This window comes from Vairimorpha necatrix, chromosome 1 (assembly GCF_036630325.1).
Source record: "Vairimorpha necatrix chromosome 1, complete sequence".
In the NCBI taxonomy this organism is placed as follows: Eukaryota; Fungi; Microsporidia; family Nosematidae; genus Vairimorpha; species Vairimorpha necatrix.
In genome coordinates this window covers 1130350-1151519 of record NC_088816.1, presented here as the reverse complement: position 1 = coordinate 1151519, position 21170 = coordinate 1130350, and the positions used below count along the sequence as shown (strand labels likewise).

The 21170-nt window shown below is 28.7% G+C and overlaps 14 protein-coding genes across 14 annotated transcripts; 5 read left to right on the top strand and 9 right to left on the bottom strand.

The window, feature by feature from the left end:
* Positions 1–389: 389 nt before the first annotated feature.
* Positions 390–1826, top strand: VNE69_01240 (kinesin-like protein (KIF2C); the record flags this gene model as incomplete). Its single annotated transcript, XM_065472375.1, has 1 exon — positions 390–1826. The coding sequence occupies one exon, from the start codon at positions 390–392 to the stop codon at positions 1824–1826; it is 1437 nt and encodes a 478-aa protein (XP_065328447.1).
* Positions 1827–1984: 158 nt separating this feature from the next.
* On the bottom strand, positions 1985–3604 carry VNE69_01239 (CTP synthase (pyrG); the record flags this gene model as incomplete). Its single annotated transcript, XM_065472374.1, has 1 exon — positions 1985–3604. One exon carries the CDS (start codon positions 3602–3604, stop codon positions 1985–1987), a length of 1620 nt encoding a protein of 539 aa, XP_065328446.1.
* Positions 3605–9926: 6322 nt separating this feature from the next.
* On the bottom strand, positions 9927–10667 carry VNE69_01238 (peptidoglycan-N-acetlyglucosamine deacetlyase (PgdA); the record flags this gene model as incomplete). Its single annotated transcript, XM_065472373.1, has 1 exon — positions 9927–10667. The coding sequence occupies one exon, from the start codon at positions 10665–10667 to the stop codon at positions 9927–9929; it is 741 nt and encodes a 246-aa protein (XP_065328445.1).
* Positions 10668–10730: 63 nt separating this feature from the next.
* Positions 10731–11954, bottom strand: VNE69_01237 (glycosyltransferase; the record flags this gene model as incomplete). Its single annotated transcript, XM_065472372.1, has 1 exon — positions 10731–11954. One exon carries the CDS (start codon positions 11952–11954, stop codon positions 10731–10733), a length of 1224 nt encoding a protein of 407 aa, XP_065328444.1.
* A 22-nt stretch (positions 11955–11976) lies between these two features.
* Positions 11977–12255, bottom strand: VNE69_01236 (BolA like protein; the record flags this gene model as incomplete). Its single annotated transcript, XM_065472371.1, has 1 exon — positions 11977–12255. One exon carries the CDS (start codon positions 12253–12255, stop codon positions 11977–11979), a length of 279 nt encoding a protein of 92 aa, XP_065328443.1.
* Positions 12256–12398: 143 nt separating this feature from the next.
* VNE69_01235 (uncharacterized protein) lies at positions 12399–12845 on the bottom strand (the record flags this gene model as incomplete). Its single annotated transcript, XM_065472370.1, has 1 exon — positions 12399–12845. One exon carries the CDS (start codon positions 12843–12845, stop codon positions 12399–12401), a length of 447 nt encoding a protein of 148 aa, XP_065328442.1.
* A 177-nt stretch (positions 12846–13022) lies between these two features.
* Positions 13023–14672, bottom strand: VNE69_01234 (uncharacterized protein; the record flags this gene model as incomplete). The annotated part of the gene is made up of 1 exon (XM_065472369.1): positions 13023–14672. The coding sequence occupies one exon, from the start codon at positions 14670–14672 to the stop codon at positions 13023–13025; it is 1650 nt and encodes a 549-aa protein (XP_065328441.1).
* Positions 14673–15071: 399 nt separating this feature from the next.
* Positions 15072–15326, top strand: VNE69_01233 (uncharacterized protein; the record flags this gene model as incomplete). Its single annotated transcript, XM_065472368.1, has 1 exon — positions 15072–15326. One exon carries the CDS (start codon positions 15072–15074, stop codon positions 15324–15326), a length of 255 nt encoding a protein of 84 aa, XP_065328440.1.
* Positions 15327–15350: 24 nt separating this feature from the next.
* On the bottom strand, positions 15351–16451 carry VNE69_01232 (exonuclease 1; the record flags this gene model as incomplete). Its single annotated transcript, XM_065472367.1, has 1 exon — positions 15351–16451. The coding sequence occupies one exon, from the start codon at positions 16449–16451 to the stop codon at positions 15351–15353; it is 1101 nt and encodes a 366-aa protein (XP_065328439.1).
* A 304-nt stretch (positions 16452–16755) lies between these two features.
* On the top strand, positions 16756–17697 carry VNE69_01231 (ethanolamine-phosphate cytidylyltransferase; the record flags this gene model as incomplete). Its single annotated transcript, XM_065472366.1, has 1 exon — positions 16756–17697. The coding sequence occupies one exon, from the start codon at positions 16756–16758 to the stop codon at positions 17695–17697; it is 942 nt and encodes a 313-aa protein (XP_065328438.1).
* A 69-nt stretch (positions 17698–17766) lies between these two features.
* Positions 17767–18126, top strand: VNE69_01230 (ribosomal protein uS10; the record flags this gene model as incomplete). Its single annotated transcript, XM_065472365.1, has 1 exon — positions 17767–18126. The coding sequence occupies one exon, from the start codon at positions 17767–17769 to the stop codon at positions 18124–18126; it is 360 nt and encodes a 119-aa protein (XP_065328437.1).
* A 236-nt stretch (positions 18127–18362) lies between these two features.
* VNE69_01229 (transcription regulator NC2 beta chain (NCB2)) lies at positions 18363–18794 on the bottom strand (the record flags this gene model as incomplete). Its single annotated transcript, XM_065472364.1, has 1 exon — positions 18363–18794. The coding sequence occupies one exon, from the start codon at positions 18792–18794 to the stop codon at positions 18363–18365; it is 432 nt and encodes a 143-aa protein (XP_065328436.1).
* Positions 18795–18940: 146 nt separating this feature from the next.
* Positions 18941–19342, top strand: VNE69_01228 (uncharacterized protein; the record flags this gene model as incomplete). Its single annotated transcript, XM_065472363.1, has 1 exon — positions 18941–19342. The coding sequence occupies one exon, from the start codon at positions 18941–18943 to the stop codon at positions 19340–19342; it is 402 nt and encodes a 133-aa protein (XP_065328435.1).
* A 200-nt stretch (positions 19343–19542) lies between these two features.
* VNE69_01227 (uncharacterized protein) lies at positions 19543–19971 on the bottom strand (the record flags this gene model as incomplete). The annotated part of the gene is made up of 1 exon (XM_065472362.1): positions 19543–19971. The coding sequence occupies one exon, from the start codon at positions 19969–19971 to the stop codon at positions 19543–19545; it is 429 nt and encodes a 142-aa protein (XP_065328434.1).
* Between the last annotated feature and the right edge of the window lie 1199 nt (positions 19972–21170).

Here is a 21170-nt window from a genome sequence, read left to right as displayed (position 1 = left end):
TAAAAATTTTGTAAAATTTCGATTTTTCTAAAACTGTACAGTTGAAATTATTCCTGCCAAAAAATCTAAATTTTTTTTATAGTTTTTTTTTAATTGTGTGTTTCTCAAGGGGCTAAAACATTAAAAAAAGCTTAAACTTTTATATATATGATTCTACAAATATACCAAATTTCTTCGTAATTTTATATTTTCAATGTGCAGTTTGTTCATTAATTTAAAATTTTTTAAAATGATATTACCAAAAATTAAGCTTTTTTACAAATCTTAAATGGGCAAATAATTAATTAAATTTGACATGTATGTCATAATATTCTAATTTGTCCTTTAAAAAAGGAGTTTTACAATTTGTTTCCTATCTTTTAATAATTTCCCATACCCTCATTATTGTTATGTCTACATTTGAACAAATACTAAAGGCAAATAATTTACACCACATTTATCCCACACTTACAAGATTGGGAATCAATTCATTCACCAGTTTAAAAAATTATAAATCTTCAGATCTTGAAGATTTGGGTATTCTCGATTATATTGACAGAATTAAATTACTGAAAATTATTAGAGAAAACGGGATCTCTGGGAAATTTGATGATAATAAAATAATTGTGTGTGTTCGTAAGCGCCCTCTGAAGGACGAAAATGATGACGCCGTCGACATTTGTGAAAATCAATTGACGGTAAATGAGCCCAAATTAAAAGTCGATTTACAGAGCTACACGGAGAAACATGAGTTTATATTTGATGAAGTGTTTGAGAAAACATGTAGTAATGATTTTGTTTACAATAAAACTTTGTCAAGTATTGTAAAACATGTCAATGAAGGCGGGTGTGGTGCAATAATTGCTTATGGCCAAACTGGTACAGGCAAGACTTACACAATGATGGAAGAAAACACAGGCATAATTTACAGAGCACTAGCAGACATCACAAAAATCAAACCCACTGGATTTATAACATTCTGCGAAATTTATATGGGAAACATTTACGACTTAATAAATAAAAGAGAAAAAATTATATTAAGAGAAGTAGGCGGAATAGTCCATTTGACAAATAGCACAAGTTTAGAATTCAAATCTTACAATGATATTTGTAAAATAATTAACAAAGGACTCAATTTCAGAAGGACGGGCGTAACGGGCGCGAATTCTAAATCGTCAAGATCTCACGCCGTACTGATCGTCAGTTTTGACGCTAAAAAATCCAGCGCTTTGTCCAGTAAAAATTCTTTAATTTTCGTCGATCTAGCGGGCAGTGAACGAGGCACGGACCGGAAAGCCAGCACAAATGAAATAAAAAACGAAGGAGCAGAAATTAATAAAAGCCTTTTGGCCTTGAAAGAATGTATTAGAGGAATAGAATTAGATAAAAAACATCTTCCTTTTAGACAAAGCAAGCTGACACAAATTCTGAAAAATTCTTTCATTGGCGAGTCTAAGACTTGTATAATTGCCACGATTAGCCCGTCTTATGAAAATTTAGAACACACTCTGAACACTTTAAGGTATGCGTCAAGAATCAAAGATTTCAAGAAATCTAATGGATTGTATTCTACGAATACATCGTCTAATGAAATAAGTGTAAGTGAATTTAGTCCCACTTCGTCAAGCTTTTTAACAAATAGTTCACTTTTATTTAGTCCGAGTTTCAAGCTTTCTGAAGAAATTGAAAGCAAAGATTTGTCGATTTTAGAAAAAAAAATTAAAAAGAAGAAAGAAGTCAAAAAACTTCTAGAAGAAGTTAGTAAAAAAATAGACACATGTGATTTTAGTGAATTAGTAGATGTTTATAATAAATTAGAGACATTAACAAAATATTTAGATAGGTAAATAAATTTTAAACTTTTAATAAATAAAGATTTGTTAATAAATTTAAAACTTTTAATAAATAAAAGATTTGTTAATAAATTTTAGTAAAATGTAATTTCTTAATTATTAAATAAAATTTTCCATGTAAAATATTTTAATATTTTTTTTTTAAATTTTTTTTAAAGTTTTTCTGTTGACGCTTTAATAAAAGCTGTCAAAAGTTTAGACGGACAATAAGGCTTAGCATTAAATTCTGGATGGTACTGAACACCAATAAAAAACCTATGAGATTGTAGTTCAAATATTTCTGCTACATTATCGCATTCTGATTTACCAGAACAAACATATCCTTTATTTTCAAATTCTTCTAAATATTTAGTCGCAATTCCAAATCTGTGCCTATGGCGCTCAGAAATCACGCGATCTTGGTAAATTGAAGAAATTTTGGAATTTTCTGCCAGAATAATTTTATTGGCTCCAAGTCTCAATGTTTTAGAGGCTACTCCATTTAAATTGAGATATTTTATGACTTGAGTTTCTGACTTACAATTAAATTCTTCAGATGTTGGGTTTTCTAGCCCAAGAACATTTCTCGCAAATTCTATGACTGACAATTGCATACCAAGACAAATCCCAAGGAAAGGTATTCCATTTTCTCTACAATATTTGATAGCATTAATTTTCCCTTCTGTGCCTCTGGAACCAAATCCACCTGGGACTATAATTCCTTCACAAGATTTCAAATTTTCGATTTCTTTTTCGTCGTCTTTTTCTAATTTTTCGGAGTCGATCCAAATTATTTCAGCATGAACGCCAACTTCGTTGGCTGAGAAATTTATCGAATGGACTACACTCGCGTAAGAGTCGGCCTGGCAGCCATATTTAGCAATAATCCCAATATTAACTTCTTTCTCTTTTCTTTTAGCTAGTCTTTCTAGTCTTGAGAAGTAGAAATCCGTGGATTCTTTTTCTTTAATATTTAATTTTTTAGACAAAACATTAAAAAATCCCTTAGAGTTCAAAAATGACGGAACTTTGTAAACAGAAGATAAAGTTGGTAATAAAATGATAGAATCTTCGTCCACTGAACATTTAGTAGAAATTTTAGAAATAATTTCTGGACTCATTTCATTTTGCCCTCTACAAATGATAATATCACTTGACAAGCCATAAGATCTCAAATTTCTTGTAGAAATTTGTAAAGGCCTTGTTTTGTGTTCAACCCCACGAAGCTCGACTAAAAAGTCCACAGAAATAAAAATGAGATCTTCTTTAGGAAGAGAAGTCTTTAATTTATACAAAGCTTCTAAAAACATAATTGACTCGTGATCTCCTACAGTCCCGCCTAATTCAATAATAACCACGTCTGGCACAAATTTAATTTTATTTATTTCGTCAACAAATTCAGAAGACGAAACTTTATTAATTTGATTTATAATTTCATCAACACAATTTGGATTTATTTGTAGTGTTTTTCCACCATATCCACCATTTTTCTCTTTATTTATGACATCATAAAAAATTTTACCACCCGTAATTGCATTTTCAGATTTAAGTTCTATTCCTTGAAATCTTTCATAATTTCCCAAGTCTAAATCTGTTTCTGTCCCATCATTCAAAACATAAACTTCTCCATGTTCTGATGGCGCCATCATTCCAGCAGAGAAATTTAGATATGGATCTATTTTTATATGAGCAACATTGTGTCCTTTAGATTTTAATATTGTCCCAATACTACTAGAAAAAACACCCTTGCCAATACCAGAAACTACACCTCCTGTTACAACAATATGTTTCATTTTGGGGGTAAAGAAAAATAACTATTTTTATAGTTTTTTTTTAAAAAAAAAAATTACTAGAAAATCTTATTTTCTGCTCAGAGAAGAACAACTTAGCATTTCAAATATTTCAATTAAAAACTTATCATTTAATTTAATCAAACAAACAAAATCTTGAAATTAATAAAAAATTTATTAATAATTAATTCATTAAAATATTCAATAAAATTAGAAATCAGAAATTATTTGTGTCTTTATTTTTTCTAAAAAATATTTATTTTGATAATAAGAAGAATAATTATATTAATTATTAAAAGAATATTAATGACGAATGCTTAATCATCTTATCAATGTTAAAAATCATTTAAAATCTACGGAAACTTAATTAAATTGACAAGAAACTTGAGATAAATTTAATTAATATAAATTACATAATGTGCTTGATGTTTTAGAAATTAGCAAGAAAGTTTAGTAATAATGAATTCTATAATTAAAAAAGAAATTATATCTATATTATAAAGCATACTGAGATAAATTTAATTAATATAAATTACATAATGTGCTTGATGTTTTAGGAATAGCAAGAAAATTTATAACAATGAATTCTATAATTTAAACAAAAAAATTATATCTATATTATAAAGCATACTGAGAAAAATTTAATAAATATAATTCCAACAATTTATTTAGTTTGCATTTTAAAAAATTAAGCATAAATTTATGCCGACAAGGATGAGCAAAGAAAAAATGGCTAATAAAAATTTAGCAAATAAAAAAATGTCTTAATACATGACACTAAGACATATCAAGAATTCATAAAGATCTATAGACTTCCTGTGCACCATTTTGAGAAGAAATGTTCTCTTTGGAAAAAGTAAGAGAAATAAAGCCTTAAATATTTTGCTCGATAAAATTTTTAAAGATTTTATAAGTTGATTAAAAACCAATATTCATTAATGAGATACCCTATCACTATACATACAAGATTAGCTAGATAATATTTCTACTAGACACAATTCTATATCTTATTTACAAAAATATTAGATGCTTACCACACTTATATTATGTTTAGAAGATAGTAATGAGATTTGAAGCATCGTCTGACATAATTGATTACAATTAATATTTAGTCAAGAATTTATTTTTAATTTAAGGAAGTACTTTGTATAACAAGGATGTCTTTGAAAAGAGACTTTACCATATTTTGAAATATTTTTCAAACAAATTTGAATATTGCTATAGTACTTTTAAACATGTCATATAAAGCATAATAAGAAAATTAGGTATAAAACAAAGAGGAAGTTCTTTTTATGCTGATAATTTCAATGAGAGAACTATCTCATATAATAATATTAATTTTTTTTATAAAACAGTTTATTTGATTGAAGCATAATTAATTTTTAACATTAAATGCCTAGCACGATCAGTAAAGACATGTTTGTATAAAGCCGTCTTGAACTTTTTCTAAAAGATTAGATATGATATTCAATACCACATGTTTCAAGATGATTAATTAATGATGAAACGCCAATCTAATCCCATACATCTCAAGCACCTCTCTCAGTTAGTAGACCATTTTATAACACAAACTTCTATTGGTTACCTATAAATATAAATAACGAAATTTATAACTAAACACAATGCCTTATAATTGTTCAGCCGCTCTCCAGCTCAGGACTATGACGCCATCGACCATAAACAATATTCAAGGACATCTACACCTATCCTGAGAATTTACAACCGTAGCATTATCGAATGTCTTCTTGCCACTGGCACAATTCCTCTAAATAGGTTATAGATGTTTCTTTTTAAAGTTTATGACATTATTAAGCTAATATATTATAAGAAATACAATGCATAGTATTAAGTATAATTAGTGCATTTATATTATAAAATTCTATGAGATCAAAAATACGACAACTTTTAGATGTTATAAAGATTTTGATCAATTTTATAATGTTTGAAAATCTATAGTGCTATGGTTTTCTATATGTAAAAATATTACTAAAAAAGTTTTCTTTGGAACGTGATTGTAACCATCCCACTATTCAACATTACCGACAAATAAGATCATTTATAGTTAAAATTTAATCATTCAAGACACGCTTAAAATGCAAAGTCTGTCAAAAGACAACTCGTGCATTAAGCTTTGAAAAAAAATTTATCTGTAGTACTATAAACATAGAAATTTGTGATTGATGGTGTTGGAATGAAAACATGGGTTTATTTATTCTAAAATATTTAAATAAGCACAGTGTTAAATAATTAAAACAATGACACTATATATTTGACACGTGTAGTACTTCCTACAGATAGCTCGAATTTTTTTTTCTGTAAAGACATACGCGCATGACGAAAATTAGTCATTTCTGATATATAGTTTTTTTGGATCAAAAAAAATAAACAAAAATCTTGTCAAATTTCAAAGTTGTATGCATCAGGCTTAAAATAAAATGCAAACAATTTATTCGCGACAATATCACCACGAAGCTAATATTTAGAGCAATTTACTAGATAGTTATCAAATGCATCAGTAATTTTGCTAAACATCTATAACTTCGTGTCGTGTGGCGTTAACGACAGTTTAACCCATGAAAACTATGTTTTGATGGGGAACTGCCGATTTCCGAAAGGATCTATTGTTTTTGTATGCTTTGGTCCAAGGAATTATTCTCAGATATATTAAAAAGGGCTTTTTAATGTTTTACAAGCTTTAACATATTTCTCGACAGATAGATCAAGAAAGATTTATTAAATCGTTTTCATAATTAACTATATTTTTGCATTCTGGATCCGTAGTGTAAAAGGTATTGCCTTGTTTCTGTTGCGAAAAAAATCTTAAGGTTTTATTGTGCTTCTTAACTATAATAGAAGCAATAGTTTCGATGTCAACTAACCTATTGATATGTTCAATAAGATCGGTTAGTATTTTTAGCAAGTACACAACTGCATTTTAAGCTGCGGTGTTAATTGTTAATAATTATTTTAACGATTGCAAGTGTTTAGGAACTCAAACATGGCAGGACAACTATTTAAAATGCTATTTTTGGTTTGATTCAATGCTTTTATAGCATGTATTAACAAGAAAAAATAGTAATTAATAATCACGTTTTTGATAGTGCATTTGTAATTTACGTTTATCACAAGCGTTTTTAACACGCCAGATTATAGTAATAAATTGATCGTGGTTGTCTCTTTTATTAAATAATATCTCATACGTTTTAAGGCACAGATCGAAGCATTATAGATTTGTCTTAAATGATATCCAAAATTATGAGAAGTTTACCTAATAGATCTGGAATATTGACAAAGATAGGCGTAAAAAGTCGATGTAGACTTATTTTATAAATATTGTAGGCATAAAAACGAATCATTACAGCGTGTAAAAGTATTTATATCATAAATATACCACAAATATATACAATGAATTACGTAAATGTCAAACTTTCAAGTACGGATTTGATGGAAGATTAAATTCCATAGCCGGATAACAATTTAAGAATTAGCTTGATTTACTCTTGAAAATTTAACTCAAAAAAAAATGAAGACATAAACACACAAAAAATTGTAATTAATAATTATTTATAGTGATAATTAATAAAAAACATTTCTAAAAAAATTTAAATATGAGACATATATATATATATATAACTATTATTATTAATTAATGTGTATCGGCAACTTTAATCTCTTTCATTGGATTAGTAAATCCTTAGAAGCCACGGTTAAAAGGTGGTACATTCAGATAAAATCAGGATGGGAGACGATACTGAATAAGAAGATTGAAAAGGGCATACTACAAGGTGATTCCTTGTCGCCGCTTTTGTTTGTACTATGTATGGACCCGCTGAGCAGGAAACTGAATTCATTTTACCCAAAAGTAGGAATACAGACCCACGAAGTATTATGTAACAAACCATCTTCTATTTATTGATAATCTTAAGCTCCTCGCAGAGAACGATGTCGTTTTAAAACTGATGAATGAGAAAACACAAAAGGGTTTCTCGGCTGTAGGTTAAGAAATGAACAAAAGTAAGTCTGCGACTAACTGTATTGATTGTAGCGAAGATTAAGTAGTAATAGAAGGGCATCAAGGATACAAATACCTTGGAATAACAGAGGATGGCTCTAGCGCTGTCAGAAGAAAGACTTTTGAAAATGTAAGAAATGAGATCCTACAGAGGGTTGAAAAACTGTGCAAGACTCAATTAAATGGTAAAAATATGATTCGAGCTATAAACGAGCATGCAATATTAGTAATAAACTATCATGTAGGATTATTAAAATTAGAACCAATAGATTTCCAAAGTCTCGATTTTGATATCTGACAGGTACTTATCAAGTATAAGGTCCATCTACGGCCAGCCTGCAAGGAAAGATCATACCTTTCTAGATCCATAATGGGTAGAGGCCTCATAAGTATCGAAGATAGAAGCGAAAGCATGCTTCTGAATATTTATAAAACATTAGATGGGTCTAGAAATAGCTCACTAAGACGGGCAGCGATACTTAAAGTAGAGGCAGAGAGCAAATCCCACTTGTTTACAATTAACGAGTATCTATGGATTGGGTATAGCTTTGTAGGAGAGATAACCCAGAAGATGCTAATAGATTTTCAAAAAAAGCGCTTTACTACAAAATTGATATAAGGACAAACCATGGAAAGTTGTTTAAAGCTAGGGACAATGATTTAGTGAGCATCAAGGACTCTTCTACCTGGCTGGTTAAAGGAAACAACAGACTAGATCCAAAGCAACTTATGCTTCTTACAGGAAAGAAATATTTTCTGTGGATAAGAGGGACAATGTCCTCATTGAGGATCTCATAGGAAGACCGTGGATCATTAAGCTACCAAGTGTGATCAACTGTTGGGGTTTGATTATATGAAAAGATACAACGAGGTAGTTAGATGCATTCATCATTTACTATGTATTAAATATGAGGGTTATGAAGACAAAGAAGATACGTGGACACTCAGTACAAGGGATCATGGAAAATGGTCGTGAAAAAATAAGAGTAGATACGAGAATATCCACTAATATAAAGGTGACCCATAATAAGCCCGATATTCTTGTATTTGACAAGAAGAGGAAAGAAATTTTAATAGTTGCAGTTGGTATAACCAACCAGGATCGACTGACTATAGTCGAGAATAAAAAACTAAGGAAATATGAACTTTTGCAAATGAACTGGGACTAATACAATAATCCCAGACAAGAATAGTTCCTTATAAATTGACATGGGATGGAGTGGTAACCAAATATCACAGAAAGTACAACAGGGAGCAGGAAATCCAACCCTGCCTTGAAGCATACATCCAGTCTATTGTGATGAAGAAGACTCTAGAGTCCATCTCTTTGGAACTACGACGAGGATACGATAAGGAGGATGCAGGAGAAGAAGAAGTGGCTAGAGCTGCAAGCGCACTAGCGAATATGGCGACTGTCAAAAAAGTGGTGTCGGAAAGGGGAATGAAGCTGAAAAACATAAATAATTCCACAGAAACCAAAGTCTGTGAAGAGCTGAATCCAATGAGCGATACCGGGGAAAGCTGGTCTAAGAATATCTAAACTTAATGATAAATTAACTCAATAAAACCTTATATATTTATATATTCCATATATATAGAAGTCTATTTTGTCAATTATATCACACATCTCAATTAATAGAAGAAAAGTTCACTGATTGATTTGTGATGTATCCATTTTTACTGTGACTAATTATGCAACTTTTCATAAAAAGTATATTTAGAATAACAAAGATTTATAAACGAATTTTACACTACCATAAAATTCAAAATACAAAGTAAAGCACAGAAGAAATACACTACAAATTCTTAACTTCTTAAATTAATTTAGAGACACACAGTCTTTTTATTAATCTTTTTTGTCCTCGGCCAAATAGAGACAAAACTTGAATAACTGTCAAATTATTAAAACCAAGCAGTATTCAGATCTGAAACATGTACCATTTTTGACGCGTGGCTTTAATTTCACTGCCATGTGTAGGACGATATTTAATATAAAAAATTAAAACAAAAAAGGAACTGGAGAGTAAGCCTCATTCAGTTGGGTAGAACAATACCTAACAGCATTAAACTATTTAAACGAAGAAAGAAGCCGATTAAGGTGCTATTTCAGCTGGGGGTTCCGAGGACTTTCCATAGAGTAAAACTCCAACGCTGTTCTTCCGTTCCTTAGGGGTTAAATTTTTTTTGTTTTAAGATAAAGTTTTCCCTAAAAAACTACTTTGTTTTGAATGTGCAAATAACTTTGTTTGTTATAAATATAACAAAATTATAATATATTTTACAAATTTTTATCTCCGTAGATTAATTCTTTATTTATATTATATAATAAATCAGTGTAATAAATGGAAGCATGAATATTTCACATACTTCTCCATTTTTCTTTTTATACCTTCCCCCTTGTACATCTGCCGGGTCTGGTTCATAATCTCCTAAACATTGATCCATGTTTACAAATTCATATCCATTTTTCTGTCCTATGTCGATTAATTCTTCTAATTCATCCAAATCTACATTTTCATATAAAGTCACAATAAAAGAGTCAATCTGTGGACTCGCTGTAGAAATTGTAAATTCGAAATCTTCTGGTGTTTTATTGTCTTCAGGATATCCATAATTATAATAAGTCTGTATAATATTATTCTGCACAAATGTATTGTAAATTTCAGGATTCACATCTCCGTCTGAAACTGGAGATCTGGCAAATTTAATATCCGACCCAGTGACTTTATTTATAGCTTCTATTTGTTTGTTGATATCACTATTTATTACATCAGGCTCCATCTCATCATAATTTCTAGTGGGCGTCGTTCTTAATCCGACTGTGTGTCCTTCTTCTATAGCTCTTTTGTAAACATTTCTATATTTCCCAGAAGACAACATATGAACTGTAAAATGGAAAGTAACTAGAATGTCCTTTTCCTGGCATAAGTCTAAGATGTTCTCTGTGTTAGAAGTGGGTCCTTCGTCAAATGTCAATGCTATGAGTCCGGCATTCGAGCATGTACTTGGTAGTGTAACACTTATAATTTTTAACAAATATAAAAGTATATGCATAATATGAAAATTTATGCTCTTTTATACTTTTAAAAATGAGTTTGTTGGTTTTAACAAACAAACTCATTTTCGGCAAAAAATAGAAATAGCATAAAACCAGACATATTCCAAAATAATCAAAAAATGTTCAAAAATCGAATTATATTCACCAAGCCGATCACTAATAGTCATATTTCTGTGTTCTATCTCTCTATAAATTTCCACCGTCTGCTGTGCCACTTTTTTCCATGAATATTTTGTTTTTAACTTTTCATAAGCTTTCAAAATTTCTTGTTTGTCGTAATCTGCTGCCTTTTCTATAACTTTTAATGCTAAATCTTCTGGTGTTGGTTTCGCGAATGTAATTAATTCTTTAGGTAAAACTTCATGAATACCTCCTACATTTGTAGAAACAACATGTAATCCACACATAGAAGCTTCTAAGATGGCCAGGCAAAATGTTTCAGTAAGTGAAGTATTCAAGAAAATGTCACCTTGTCTTAGAAATTTCCCAGCGTCTTGATGTTTTACTTCTCCAAAAACTTGGACACGATGACTTAATTGATTCTCATCGACAATTTGTTCTATTTCATCTCTTTTTGGTCCTTCGCCTGCTATCAAAATTTTTATTTCTTTGTCTTGTTGACAAATCAAAGGAATAGCTTTAATAAGAAGATCAATTCCTTTTCTATAAAATAATCTAGACAAAATGATTACTACTTTGCCTTTTGGTTTATTTATATTTGGATAAAAATTTTCGGCCTTGACTGCGTTTGGTATAACTTTGACAATATTTTTTGGTAGACAATTTCTTTGTATAAAATTTCCTTGAGATGTTTTACTTACACAAATGCACCTATCAACAGTTTTAAATATAAATTTTGAGAAAGAATTAACAATGACATTTTCAAATGGACCTTCTTCAAATATTGAATGTTCGGTCATGACAGTTTTTAAATTTAAGGTTCTTGCATGAAATAAACTTTCTAAGCATAAATTTGACATTGTGGCATGGCCATGGACAATTTCAATATTTTCAATCTCGAATATTTTTTTTAAAATATGAAAATTTGAATATAAACTTGGAAATGAAGTATTACAAGCGACAATGGGCAAATTTAATTTGTATACTTTTATATCTTGGAATTCCTCAGCTTCTTCCATATTTGTATGTCTATGTGTAATGACAATGACCTTATGGCCAAATTGGATGAGATTTTTGGCCAAATGTCTAATGTGAGTTTCAATCCCGCCTGTAGAAGGGAAATAATAATCAGTGACCATGGCAATATTAAATTTACAAGGCATTTAAAGGGTAGAAAATATTTATTTATTCATTATCTGATTCACAGTCTAATTCTAAGGCATGTAGACCTTTATCAAAGGCATAATTAATAATTTTGTAGACCGTCTTCTGCCTCATAACTTGACTCAATCCATTAAATTTCTTGGATTTTATTTTGACTTTAAAATGCGTCTCTTCGGAGGTGTTGTCTTTTATTGTGTCGTGACCCACGTGCAAATATGACAAATTTACAAAAGAAATAAAAACAGGTTCTAAAGCTACAGTCAAGCTTTGTTTCATTTCATCTTCTAATTTATGGGCCATATTTAGGGGAAATAATTTTTGACTGACTAAAAATTTCTGTTTAAAAATTATGCAACCGCGTTTTACTTTGTTTCTGTATTTTTCATGGCTTAATTTTCTTATGTTTCCTCTATGAATTATTATTTTTTTTGTATTCTTTTCATTCAATATTTCTTTATTATTTCTTTAATTTCTGCGACTTTCTCATTCCATTTATTCTTATCAGTGAAATATAAAGAGGCTGATGACTTCTCCTGTGAATCCTTATTCATTTGGTGCATAATTTTATTCTTTAACTCAATACATTTTGCCTTCAGACTTGTATCTACAAATGAGCTACTTTCATAATCCTTCTTGGTACTAAAATCAATAATAAAGTTTTTAGTATTAAAATGTTCATGCAGATAGTAAACTGATCTTTCTTCTTTGTAAGACAAAAAGATGAATCTAATAAAAGACATATCTGATGAGAAAACGGGCTTAAAAAACTTGAAACTTCCAAATTTGACAAAGAAATCATATAATGATCTGTAATCCCATTTCTCTGAAATATTTTTTATGAAAAATGGAATATTTGAATATTCAATTTTCTCTTGATTTTTTTCTGTCATTTTTGGGGCCCCATGTCTGCACTTGATGAATTGGAAAAAGTTTACAATAAATTTGTAACAACACTCAGTAAAAACATGCTTAAAGATAAGAATATAATTCATAAACTCATCGAAGAAATGGAAAATAAGACTTTTGATATCATTGATGAAATAAATTTGAAAAAATAATACAGCAATTTACAAAGAGCTAATAAACGTGTTTCTTGTCTTAGATTCTTTATGCAATAAAACTATCAAAGATTTTAAGTCATTTTTAGAAATATCTAATTTTCCTGCTTTATAATCAGAGATGGTCTCGGGTAAATCATTTTTAAATATGCACGATAAAGTTGAAAATCTCGAATAAATGCAAATACTTTCTTTAGGAATATTATAAGACATTTCTAAAAGGTATCTTAATAACTCTGAAATATCTGCTATCTTATCATTGGGGAGATATTTTATGCACAAGATATTTTCAATTATATTTGTGTATAACAAATTAAAGAAAGTTATTTCAAACGAAAGATGACTATTTTTAGGAACAAATTTCTTGACTGATTCACAAAAGTCGTAATGCTTTCCTTTAAAATAAACTTTCAATAAAATTAGTGAATCTTGTAAACTCTTTGTTAATTCTGTAGCCTGTTTTGTTATTCTGCTAAATAAATTTTCTCTCAAACTTGTTAGTTGTGGAATAATAGGCAAATGAGGAAATACTCTAATGCATAAATAAATATCAGCGAATGAAATAAATAAATCTTCGTCGTGCATCAATAATTTATAAAGACCTCTTTCTATTATTTTTGTAGCTTTATTCACTCTTTTTGATTCAATAGTATTGTAAATATTCATACATAACAAAAATCGGAATAATTCCCGAGAAATGTATTGCGGTAAAAAATTACTATCAACTTTTTGTATGAGATCGTAAATTTTCTTCTCTGTCGTCTCAACAATTTTATTTGATTTTTGAGATTTAGAAATCAATATAACCTCTTTCATGACACAATCTAATTTCCATTCATTGACATTAATAATGAAATATTCAGTATTCTTAAAAAATTCATTCGCAATTGTAATAGAATTATCATTGATAGTATTTTCTAATAATCTTTGAGTTAAGTTGGTCTTAAAAATATCGTAAAAGATATTTACAATATTTCTTTTGTTAGACAAAAATTCCAAATTTGTAAAACTTATTGATGTGAAATATTGTTCTTCTTGTAAATCGAATGTCTGATCAGAAGCAAATATCAAATAAAAATGTGTCATGTCGTAATAAATCATAAGTTCATCTGGTAATACATCATCTAAAATATCTTCAAATGTCATTTTACAAAGATTATAACATTTATCAAAAATATCTTGTCTACCTTCATTTGATAAAATATTAAATAATTCATTTAAGTCGTTGCTTACCTTAATAACTTTATATATTTCACTAGTCAAATCTACAATACAATAATTCTCAGGATTAAAATATTTTACTAAATTGTCTCTTGTTATGTAAAGATCATAAATTAGAGAACTAAGAAAGTTTGTACATTTCTTAATAAAAACATCCTTGTCGAATATAAATTCAAACATTGTCTTAATTTCTGAAATCTTATAACATTCTTTTGTAAATAAATCTATCTTTTTTATCTCATTCAAGACATCTGCATATTCTTTACTTAATTCTTGTATTTTATTCTCAAGATTAATTTTAGTAGGAGAATTCAATTTGTTTTCTAGAGCTTTAATGCTTTCATCACAATTCTTAAGATTAGTTTTGGCTACGTTATAATCAGTTAATAACGTGCCCAAATCTTGTATTTCTGCATATATTTTGTTGATTTCATCCATTGTTAATGGGCTGTGAAAATATAATTTTTATGCTGAAATTTTTCTATTTATGCTTTTTGCAGTTTGTTTGTTTTTGACAAACAAACTACTTTCTTAAATTTTATGCATATTTTTATTATGAAAATTTAGATTAGAGGTACTTAAAATGTTTTCATTTACTAATTTCCATTACAAAAATTTTGTGATGTTTTTATGTTAACTTTTTTTACATAATTAATATTTAAGCTTATTCTACTACACATTAACTTTTAATTTTAAATTTTTTGTTGAATAAATTTAAGGAAATAATTTTAACGGTAAACTGACTATCATTTATTTAATTTTATTTTTGGGGGTTAAAAAATAAAAAATTTATTTTGTCAAACATGTCAATTTTTCAGTTTATTTTTTCTTTCCCTCATGTCAAAAAAAGAAAAAATTAATCAAAAACTTGAAGAATTGAAATTTAAAGTAGCTAAAAAATCAAATTTACTAGAAAGAAAAGAAAAGCTTTTATCAGATTTATTTAAATATGAGACATTATACTTGGAAACTGCACAAGGAATGCCATTAACTAAAACTAGTGAGTTTTATGTAAATAACAGAATAGAAAAAAAGAAATATTTGGTAAATGACAAAGATAGAATTTTCAGCCTTGAATATCCAAAAAATTAAAAAAAAAAAAAAACTATAAATAATTTATTCGTTTTTAAAATACGGCGAATATAAATTTTCGTCTATTTTCTTCTCTTTTTTTCTTACAGAAATATCTTTTAATGTAATTTCTTTATCTTTTACTGGTTTGAAATGTCTTTCTACAGTGATAATTCTTGGTTCATTTGTCTTAATCAATGAGCCCTCAATTTCTTTAATTTCGTAAGAATATTCTACATTTTCAAGGGTACCAAGGAATTCCTGGTGTATTTCAATGGGTTTAAGATGCCTTCTTTTATTTGTAATTGGATCATAGACAATTTGATGATTAAAAGTTATTTTCGCTTTCTTGAAATTTTCTATATAATTTTCTGGTATTGTTTTCTTGATTCCTATTAATTTTACTACATTTTCGATTTCTTTTCCTTTACTTACAAATTTATGTGCAGTTAATACGCCAATTCCTGGAATTGAGTCCGCGTAATCGCACCCGCTTAAAATGCAAATATCTTGAATAAATTCTTTAAATATTTTATCTTTCGCTTTTTCTAGACAATCAATTGTGTAATGATCAACATATGAATTATCAAATTTAAATAAAATGTTTTTACATCCAAAAGGGATCATATCACTGTCTTCTGTCATTATACAATCAATATAACCAATATTTTCTAAGTAACACAATTGCGCGTCGGCTTCGTAAGGCGCAATAAAATATTCAATTTCTATATTTTTAAGAAGCGTAGTCATTTCATGTATGATATTTCTTGTAACTGACACGCATCTCTTCATTATTTCTCTAGCTTTCGCCCAATTATTTTTATTTATCCACATTTCTACTTCTTCTTTGTATTTTTCTTTACGTTCTTTTCTTTCAATATTGGTTTTTTCTTTGGGAGATAAAAAATCTCCATCGAAAATCACAATGGGAATAATTCCGTGGTGAATCAAGCTTTTTAACTTGTTTTCGAACATTTTTATATGACGAACAGTAGGTGTGTTTAAATATAATTCTTCTGCGACTGAGTTAAGGATTTGATAAAGCCAAGCGTAGCCGTCAATTCCTATTTTCTTGTTTTTAAACTTTTTAATATGTGTTTTCTTAAGTGTTGACTTCAGAATAGGCAGAAGTCCAGTGATCCCCATTTTAGGGTAGAAAATACGCTTGAGAAATTTGCAAAATATTAAAAAAGCAATAAACTTTTTTAAAAAAAAGTCCAAATTTTTTATAAAATTTAGAATGTTTCAAGTTTTAGAATTTTCGTGTGTCGAAATTCAAATATAAGTCATTGGTTGACCCTCTAAATATTTTTGTCATTAAAACGTTAAACTTCAAAATATATTAAAATTTACTTTATTTTTAATATTTCGTAAAAGTTTAATTTTCAAATGTCACGAGTTTCATTTTGTTTTAGTATTCAGAATAAATCATTTTTCTAGTTCTACCCCAATGGCTAAACGAGTTTGGATGGACGGGTGCTTTGACCTTTTTCATTACGGGCATGCGAACGCACTAAGGCAAGCAAATGAATTGGGAAATGAGGTGGTCTGTGGAATAAACGATTTTAATGACATTTTAAAAAACAAAGGTCTTCCTGTGTTTACAGACGAAGAAAGAAAAGAGATTGTAAGTTCGTGCAGATGGGTACATGAGGTAGTTATAAAAGTCCCATACACTCCAAGTGTCGAACTTATTAAAAAATATAATTGTGACTACGCCGTCCACGGCGACGATCCCGCTTTGGACAAAAATGGCGTAGATGTTTACGCGAATCCCAAAGCCATAGGAATTTTTAAAGAAGTAGGTCGTACTGATAAAATTAGTACAACTGAAATAGTAGGTAGATTAATGTTACAAGAAAGAAAAGGAACGATAATAAAAAAAGATTATAAAAAGAATCAAGAATTTTATGACAATTTAAAAGAGAAATTTAAACTTCCTGTGAAACAGAAAGTCGGGAAGGTTGTTTTCATTGACGGAATATTCGATCTTTACCATGCTGGACATTGTAAAGCCTTGGAAAATGCAAAGAAAAATGGAGATTATCTCATAGTTGGATTATTAAATGATGAACAAGTAGAAAGATACACGGGGAAATTACCAATAATGAATGAAAATGAAAGATTTCTAGTTTTATGTTCTAATAAAAATATCGATGAAGTTATTTTCTCTCCGTACAATTTTGACGAAGATTTTTTAAAAAAACATCAAATTTCTAAAATTTTGAGTTCGTACGATTTAGAAGATAAAACGAGATTTGAAAATTTAAAAGAAAATGTCATACAAGATTATAATGTTAATCCCTTTTCAGATTTATCTACAGGGAATATAATAAAGAGAATTATTTTAAATTATCAAGAATATGAAAAAAGACAATCAAATAAACAATAATTCAAAATTTACAGTTCTATTTTAAAATCGCCTTTACATTTTTTTCTTCGTTTTTTTTACCCCAAAAGAATGCAAGTTGAAATAAAAAAGGACGAATTAGAACCAATCCAGCACACTGAGATGATGAAAGTCCACATTGACATTTCAACTACCAATAAATCTGCCATAACATTGGCATGTGAAAAATTCGAAGCCTTTGCTGAGAATTTTATTGAGAGTTTAGAAAAGGAAGTTTTACCAAAACAAGTAGGGCTAGTGCCAACATTAAAGACGCCTTGTGGACAAGGTACAAAAACATGGGCCAAGTATAAAATTATAGTTCACCAAGTCAGATATGTCATTACATCATCTCATGATCAATTAGAGAAAGTGATACAATTTTTAAAGAATTTCCCTGAGATAAATATCAATTTGGGGATTTACAATTAAATTATTATAATTTAAATATTTTTATGCCATTTATTTTATGAATTTTTATTTTTATGCATTTTTTATTTAGTTTATGCTTTTAAGCAAATGTTATTTAATTAGCGCAGCATTTATTTTAAAAATATGTTTAAATATCAAGAATATGTTTAAATATCAAGAATATGTTTAGATATCAAAAATATGTTTAAATATCAAGAATATGTTTAAATATATTTAAGTGGTGTTTATTTTGTTTTTTATGTCTCTTCGCTGCCATTCATCGTCTTGTCAAATTCTTGTTTTGCATTCTTAAAAAGTTCTAATTGTTGATTATGCAATTCTTCTAAGGACAATCCTGAAGATTTAAATTTATTAATTTTACTAGGCTTAGCTTTCATATATTTCTCATACATTTCTTGATATTCCTTACAAGTCCCTACAAATTCCCCAAATCCCTTATCTTCTAAAGCTTTAAAGAAATATTCAAAAGCAATGGTCTTCTTTTTATCTTTCTCGCAAATTGCAGCTGATTGAACTGAAATCAATTTAATAAATTCTAAAGAACAATTAAGAAACATTTCTTTTGCATCTTTGCTTACTGTTACTTGTTTAGGCAAACAACTACTGACAAATCTCTCTACAGTAGATTTTGGTAAAGAATTTTCTTCATCCCTGTTTTCATAACTCATTTTTTTTGTTAGTTGTAAAATATTTAAATAATTTATAAAATGGGGCAAAAGTAAAAGAAATCAAAAAATGAGATTTAGAAATAAGTCTATTTTAGAGTTTGTTTGTTTGTGTAAACAAATTTAAAAAAAGAAATTTTGCATAAATTATGGATAATGAATTTTTAAATGGATTAATTTTATCATATAATAAAATTATAAGGGAAATTAAGATTTTTAAGGATGAACTCAATTTAATAAGAAATGAAATTAAAGATTTATCTAATAAAGTAATTAAAGAACAAGAGAAGAAACCAGTTCTTAAAAAACCTATTCCATTAGATTTAAGTGTAAAGAATTCTCAATATTTTAATCAAGATAGAATTCTTTACAGTGAAAAAATTAAAACTTTTATTCCTGCGACTCAACAAAATCAAACACTTCCTTTAACAAATAATCATAAAAAAAGACCTAAAAGGGCAATTCCGAAGAAAAAGCAAGAATATTATGAGAATAACAAAAGAAAAAGAAGTGAATTTTTCCTAAATTTAGGAAATAATTCATCAAATTAATTTATTTAACCACGTGTCTAAAAATAAAATATTTATAAATTTAATAAACTACAGAGTTTTTTAACATCTGAAAAATTAATTTGTTTTATCTTTTAAAAAATGCGATAAATTTCTGTGTACAAAAAATAAATATAAATACCCTTAAAAGACCAATTCAATATATTTTAATACTTATATAAAAATATACCATTTTTTTAAGTCTAATATTTTTTTAATAAAATTTTTACAGTAAAGAAATACACAGTCATTAAGTAAAATATAAATTTCACAAAAAATTCCATTTTTTTAAGCTGTATTTCTCTAATCAAAGTATCTTCAATTTCGCGCACCCGTCTATAATAAAACTCATGACCCAATATTAGTGCGAAAAATGGTGTAAAAATGTTCATGTCTAGCATTTGTAAGAATAAAATGCAAACAATTGCTCCTATTTCTACTTTCCTCCAAATGTCTATTTTAGATTTGTAAATAAGATGCGGCATGTTATTATTCTCAAATTTCAATAATAAGAATATTTTACAGCATTCTGAGAAAAGTAATAAGCTACACAAGAATAATTCCATGTACATTAAAATAATGGGATTTACAAGAGCCAATAAGAAATATGTAGAATCTCCCTCCGAAAACATAAAAAACAACAAATAAAATATTTATAAATAAACAAACTCCGCATAAACAAAAAACAAAAAAACAAGATTTAATGTGTATTGATGAGCAACTAATTGATAGGAGATAATTTAAAGATACATCGAATTATGCGCTTATTACGATCTGGCGCAACTATCTAATAGATCCAATCTATTACCCTTATGCTTTGTTTTCTCGCCGGCAAATTATTTTCCAATGCTTTATTTTGCTAAAGCTGTTTCTAAATTGAAGAGATAAACTCTTTTAAAATAATATAGCGAGTGTCTCTCAATTAGAGATATTTTGTAAAACTGCGATTTTTCTCTTATAAAAGATTACTATTGTTCATATGGGCCTGATTTGGGGCCACCTTTCGGTACATCGTGTAAAACAATCTTGGTTGGTCCAGAACATAATCTAAAAAGGTTGATTTCCCATTCTTATTTCATATGGAATTTTTTATACTTAAAAGAAGAAAGAACCCTTACAAGTGATTCGAAAAAACACGAAACTGCGAGCTTTTTAACGGGTACTATAAGATTCTTTCATGCTAAAAACATCCATAGAACTTGCGAATATTGAGGTTCCACGTATCCATTTATTTTGTGCAAGAGAATATTTTTTCATTTAAACTTCGTTTCGCGTTCAGAGTGACCTCACAGCAGAAATACTTAACGGCGAGGGTTTATTAATCCGAAGAGAGATATCATCGTACTAACTCAAAGGTCTTTACAATCATCTGTATCGCACACATGGCCCTTACAGTGCCGCATCACCAGCTCAGAATTTTATTGGACTGAGTTAACAACTAGTCCCACCAGTTTCGGCCACCGTGTCACAGAAAGCTTTTGAAAAGGGGCCGAAAAAGCTTTCATCGCTCTACTTCGTCTAGTCTCTTAGTTGGATCAAGCATCCTTCCTACTTGAGTGCACCAGCTAAGGATTATAATCCATGTAACATTTTATGTACATTATAGGTAGATTTTATACCGCCTTAAAGTGCGTTTTTAATTCTCTACCCTTATAAATAGACGCATCACAAGGACCGTAAATCAAATATTCACTGCTGTTGACAATTCGCAGATGAAAAAATTTATCACGCATCTTAGTAACAATAAAAATTTTTTTTCTGTCTTCGGGATATTTCTCAATTCTTTATTTTTAACAATAAAATACATAACAAAGCTAGGATACGGTTTATT